We start from the raw sequence: 6,450 nt of genomic DNA, 5'->3' as shown, positions 1-6,450 counted from the left end.
AGGGGAAGAGGAGGAGGAGGAAGAGCGGAGGACGAAGAGTAGAGACGGCGTATTACCCCTAAAATGTGCCGCACTGTGCCGCGTGCCATGCATGCGCGTTTCACGCGGCTACACGAGGCGGCGAGAGAGAGGGAGGGCGAGGGGAGGGCGAGGGAGGGCCGGGGAGGGACGCCGGGGATGCTGGGTAATCCCCCCCCGAAAACCGTCCGTCCGTCCGTCCGCGGGGCCTTTTTTTGCCGTCGTCTCATTCGAACCTCTCGTAATTCCTGGTCTGTCTGAAGCGTGGCACCATGTCCTTCAGGAGTCTGGAAAAACGACAGAAAATGAATTATAAATGTCATTTATTTGAAATTTGAATTTTTCTTTTTTTTCTTTATTGTGCAAAATATTTGTCATTCTTTCAGGCGCGGTTTGTCATTTTTTGAGCCCACTGAACTCATTCAAATGCGGGGTTTCCATCATTGATTCCTCAGAAACTTGCCACTCTGCTGCGGCTTCTCACCGTGCGTCGACGCAGTCCAGCGGCACGTCCTCTTTCAAGGGAGGCGGCGGGGGGGAAGGTGCGGCGCGGTGCGGCGCCGACCCCTTTGCAGATCGGCTCAGAACGTGAGGGACGAGGAACGGGGAGTCGCGTCGCTCTCGACTGGAATCGCAGAGCCCTAGAGAGGGCGTCGTCCCACTTCCGTTCAAGTAATGTGACGCATTTCGGCATCTTGTGCTTTCGAAAAGAGGTCTCGACGTGCCCCTAAACGCCCGCCCCGGCTGGACCGCACCGGGGCCGAGCGAGAAGCTGCAGCAGAGTGGTAAGTTTCTGAGTTATTGGTGACGGAAACCAACATTTTCATAATGCCCAGGTTGGAATATTGCAAATCTTTCCTTTGGAGGGACTCTTTCAACATGAGGCTCATTTCGGCATCTGCCTGTTTTTTCAAGATCCAAATCTGAGAACGGAGGAGACTCGAAATGCGTGTGTGCGGGCGCGCGTGTGTGTGTGTCCTACTTGATGCCGTAGGCCAGGATGATGAGTCCGATGAGGACCCCGAAGGTCCCGTCCAGGTACCAGACGTCGGGGTGGTGCTTGAAGACCTCGGCGCTCAACAGGATGGAGAAGCCCATGATGCCTCCGACCAGGGAGTTGAACGCTGCAGACACGGGCACGGTGAGGCCGGCTTCACTGCCAAATCCCCCAAGTAAATGGCGAGCGTCCGGCCGAGCGAAAGCGCCCGCCGCCGGAGGGGGAACACGGCCCTCCCCTTCTCCCCCCGAAAATAGTTTTTGCGACGCCGTCGCCAGACGCGGTTCACCCGACGGCGCGTTTGCGGATTCGGTGTGAAGCGCGCTCGAGGTGGAGGAATGAACTCGGTGACGCTCTTTTTAAAAAGGGGGACTTTTTTTTTTTTTTCTTTAATTTTTACTTTTCTACCTTTTACCAATCAATGGGGTTTCTTTTCAAGGCGAAGAAACAGAACAGAATGCATGATGGGTAAAGCTGCAAGCGAGGGTGGAAAATGTTTCAGTTTTGGTGTGATTTGAAGCGCTCTCTTTTTAACCCGGCATTTGAATCCTCCTTTATAATGCCCTTCCAAATATTCTAGATACGTCTTTAGTATTTCAGTTAATCGACATTAGATTATCAGATAACAATCTAGTGTTTCAGATTAATCTCTAGTATTTCAGATAAATCTCGAGTATCCGCGCCGCGGGCGGGCAGGGGGGGCGAGGCGGGCGCGGTTTCTCAGGGGAGCCTTGAGGGACATAAATCCAAGGCCGAAGAAGAGCAACCTCAGCTTTTATCGAATTGTTGCCTTGTGTCTTCTGGGACCCGGAGGCAGCGGCGGGCGGAGTCCGCTGTGCGCACGCGTGTGTGTGTGCGCGTGCGTGTGATGAATGTGCACACACACACACACACACACACACACACTAAAACACACACGCACACACACACACGCGCTAACTAACTAGGTTAAACGCACGTAAACAGCACAGACACTTGCCCGCGGTCTTTCTTAATATCAAAAAAAATGGTGCTGTTATTCTTTTGAGTCGATACTTTATACTATATTTTTATATATTGTTACGTCGTCTTATAACACATGATCGAATGTTTTGATCATTTTTTACCCAATGTCGTTTTAATTACGTCCCACCTCGCACCTGCATATTCTCATTGGATTAGAGAGGTTACATATATGTATACTGCTCCTGTATGCGTGTGTGTGTGTGTGCGGGCGTGTGTGTGTGTGTGTGTGTGCGTGTGTGCGTGTGTGTGTGTGCGTGTGTGCGTGTGTGCGTGTGTGCGTGTTTGTGTGTGTGTGTGTGTGTGTGTGTGTGTGGAACAGCGCATGTGCGTGTGCGTGTGCGTGTACCGTCGGTGATGAGCGCCCTGCTGGTCAGAACCCGGCCCAGCATCAGCTTGAGCACAGCCAGCACGATGCACAGCAGCCCACTGACGATGGACACGCTGAAGAGGAAGTCATCCTGGAGGAGGGAGGGAGGGTTAGGGAGGGAGGGTGGGAGGGATGGAGAGAGAGAAAGGGAGGGAGAGAGAGGAGGGGGGAATAGAGAGAGGGGGAGGGAGGGATAGAGAGAGAGGGAGGAGGGGGGAATAGAGAGAGAGAGGGGGGAGGGAGGGATGGAGGTGGAGAGGTCAGTTATAATAGTGATAACTGTGATAATGGTGTTTAAATAACTTTGAGCTAAATATTTGAGGCAAATGAAGACGTCACTTTAAAGTGGTAATCCACTACATCATTTTGTTGATATTTGGTCAAAATAAATCTCATATCTGATACTTTTTTTTTTCCTGGCACTTTATTAAGAAACCCCATAATAAGCCATTCAGTGTATTTTTGTCGTGCATGTTGCTTCCTCCATTGGGCAGGAGGTTCTGATCAGATGATCCACTGCGGCGACCCCTGACGGGAGCAGCCCAAAGAAGAAGAAGAAGAAGAAGAAGAAGAAGAAGAAGAAGAAGAAGAAGAAGAAGAAGTTGTTCTAGAGGAAAATGTTGTTTCCTTTGTTCTGTTTCGGTTGTTGGCGGCGTGGTCCGCCACACACACAGGAAGTGAAAGTCAGCCCAAATGCAAAGGAAAGATCAATTCATCAGAAAAAGGCAAAAAAAAATAATACTTTTCGATTTCCAGTGGAATCGTGGTGTTTTTCAGTGTGATCCACTCAACAGAGAGGATCTGACGGATTACCACTTTAAGTACATCAAGAGAGAAAGAATTGAATACATTATTATATATATTATATATTATAAATAGATATTATTATTGTTATTATTAGATATAGTATATAGTTAAATTAAAGGCAAGGCAAGTTTATCTGTACCGCACATTTTAACAAGGCAATTCAAAGAGCTTGTCCTTTATATTGTATATAATATTATATATAGAAAGAGAGTGTGTGTGTGTGTGTGTGTGTGTGTGTGTGTGTGTGTGTGTGTGTGTGTGTGTGTGTGTGTGTGTGTGTGTGTGTGTGCTTGGTCTGGGTGCTTATGTTCCTAGGTAGATGTATTCTTCCATGCCTGAGTGTTAAATGTATGTGTGCATGTGTGTGTGTGAAACCCATGCATGTCTACGTGTGTGTGTGTGTACATGTGGGTGTATGAAGATGTGTGTGTGTGTGTGTGTGTGTGTGTGTGTGTGTGTGTGTGTGTGTGTGTGTGTATGTGTGTTTGTGCAGGTTTGAGTGTTTGTGCTTACTTGAGTTTATTCTTTCATGCCTGATTGTGAAACTCAAGTGTGTGTGTGTGTGTTTTACGTGTTTGTTGTTCTGCATGTGTGTTTGTGTGTGTGTGTGTGTATGTGTTTCACGCGTGTGTTGTTCTGTGTGTGTGTGTATGCGTGTGTGTGCGTGTGTGTGTGTGTGTGTGTGTGTGTGTGTGTGTGTGTGTGTGTGTGTGTGTGTGTGCAGCTGGGGAAGCCAATCTCAGCTCTCAGGTTTTAATCAGGGGCTCGCCGAGGGGGCAGCCGGCCTGGACGTGACGGGAATCACCGATCCTGCATCTCTGCTCCTCCACCCTCCATCCTCTACCTTTTGCCCCCCCCATCCCTCCATCACTCCATCCTCAACCCCTCCATCCTCCATCCCTACATCCCTCCACCCTCTGCCCCTCCATCCTCCGCCCTCTATCCTCTCTATCTATCTTCAGTCCTCCATCATGAGTCCTTCATCCTCCACCCCTGACACCCCCTCTATCCTGAGTCAGTCATCCTCCACCCTCCATCGTCCATCCCTCCATCCTCTGCTCTCCATCCTCCATGCTGCTTCCTCAGTCCTCCATCCCCCACCCCTCCATCCCTTATCCTCCACCCTCCATCTATCCAATCTTCATACTCCACTCCTCCATCCTCCATCCTGCATTCTCAGTCCTCCATCCTGCATTTCTCCATCCCTCCATCTTCCACCCTCCACCCTCCATCCTCTGCCCTCCATCTTGCATTCCCAGTCCTCCATCCTGCATTCCTCCATCCCTCCATCTTTCACCCTCCATCCTCCGCCCTCCATCCTCAACTCCTCCACTCTGCATCCCTCACCCCTGCATCCTCAGCCCTCTGTCCACCATGCTCTGCCCATAATCTTCTACCCCTCCATCCTAGACTCTACCACACCCTCTATCCTCCATCTTCCATCCCTTCATCCTCCATCCTCCATCCCTCCATCCTCCGCCCTCCATCCCTTTAACCCCCATCTTAACACGACAACTATCCACCACGTAACAAAGTTCAAAAAGTATTACTGAGGCACCCTCCATTCCTCCACCCCTCCTTCGTCACGGCATGTTTTTTTTTTTTTGCTCAGAGGACAATTATCCACCACCCAAGGAAGCTGAAAGCTTATTACTGAGACGAGACGCTGGGACGGACGGCGTCGCCGCCTGCGAGCGACAAAAACAGCAGGGACTCAAGCAACAACACAGAGGGAAAGAAAACACTGTTTATCTGGGGAGGTGATTGATTTTAAGTCACACACACACACACACACACACACACACAAACATATGCACACGCGCGCACACACACACACACACACACGCACAAACACAAACATACACATGCACACACACAAACACATGCACACGCGCACACGCACACACACACACACACACACACACACACACACACACACACACAAACACACACACACTCACACACACGCACACGCGCACACACTCATGCACACAGACAGAGGTGACTTGACACAGGTATGATCAATCACACCTGGCTGCTGTTTGGTTTTACCGATTTGTTCTATAAAGGGCCCGAAAAACAGGGTTCAGAAAAGGAGAAATATATGAGAGTGGAAGGAAACAAAAAGAAAGCGAGAGGGAGAGAGAGAGAGAGAGAGAGGAATACAGTTCTGCTCAGGGTGAAAGTCAAAAGACTCCCGACATACAATGGAGGATGGAAAATGAGAAAAGTAATGAGAAGGTAGAACAGCCAGAGAGAGAGAGAGAGAGAGAGAGAGAGAGAGAGAGAGAGGAACAACGTCTTTATTAGCACAATAGAACTTCAAACAGAAACCTAACCACTATCTGTCTACCTGTCTGTCTGTCTGTCTGTCTGTCTGTCTGTCTGTCTGTCTGTCTATCTATCGATCTATCTGTCTGTCTATCCATCCATCCATCTCTTGTTCTTTCTTTCTTAGTTTCACCTGATGTGTTTTTATTCTCCCCTGTAAAACAAACACAGCTCAGCCTCGTCTGTGATTTGCTTCTTGGATCTTTTAACGTCTTCTTTCCTCCAGAGATCACGTGTTAAAAAAACAAAACTCCCATCGAGTGTGTTTTCTCTACACGACTGCGACGTCTCCTTGGGTGCCCGTGCATCAGCGTGTTCATTATAGTGATTAAATGAATCCAAAGCGCCGGCAGGACCCGGGGCACCGCAATGACGGTGAAGGGCTGATACGTATCCCGTGGCAACCGAGAGACGAGCTTATTCTGGGATCTGTTTCGTAGTCCTCACACCTCCAGGGAAGGATGGGCGGAGTGAGGTAGACAGCCATGAAGTGCGTACGTGTGTGTTGACGTGTAAGTTTGTGAGTGTGTGAGTGTGTGAGTGTGTGTGTGTGTGTGTGTGTGTGTGTGTGTGTGTGTGTGTGTGTGTTTGCAAAAGCACTTGCAAAAGGGAGTGACGTCAACAAAAGTGGAACACATGGCTAAAAAAAGCCTCTCTTCACAGCCATCTTTGAACAACTTGCGGCGTGTGTGTGTGTGTGTGTGTGTGTGTGTGTGTGTGTGTGTGTGTGTGTCTTCTCACCACTTCAGGAAGCAGTTTGGTCGCCAGGTCATGGGTGGCTTTTCCCAGGATGCACACGGAGGAGAGCACGAAGACGATTCCCAGGACCACACACGCTCTGTATTAACACACACACACACACACACACACACACACACACACACACACACACACACACACACACACACACACACACACACACACA

The 6,450-nt window shown here is 49.5% G+C and overlaps 1 protein-coding gene across 1 annotated transcript in view; it reads right to left on the bottom strand.

The window, feature by feature from the left end:
* Positions 1 to 244: 244 nt before the first annotated feature.
* Positions 245 to 6,450, bottom strand: part of LOC307244093 (transmembrane protein 163a-like) — a gene marked incomplete at both ends in the record, with an annotated part of 65,202 nt that continues 58,996 nt past the window's right edge. Inside the window, 4 exons of the mRNA XM_080019120.1 lie at positions 245 to 305; positions 1,001 to 1,142; positions 2,367 to 2,478; positions 6,267 to 6,363. Coding sequence (XP_079875246.1) covers positions 245 to 305; positions 1,001 to 1,142; positions 2,367 to 2,478; positions 6,267 to 6,363 — 412 coding nt within the window. The remainder of the gene's footprint in view (positions 306 to 1,000; positions 1,143 to 2,366; positions 2,479 to 6,266; positions 6,364 to 6,450) is intronic.

The sequence above is a fragment of the Zeus faber genome (assembly GCF_960531495.2).
Source record: "Zeus faber genome assembly, chromosome: 18".
NCBI classification, from domain to species: Eukaryota; Metazoa; Chordata; class Actinopteri; order Zeiformes; family Zeidae; genus Zeus; species Zeus faber.
The sequence above is the reverse complement of the archived record's forward strand: the minus strand, read 5'-3'. Positions and strand labels throughout refer to the sequence as shown.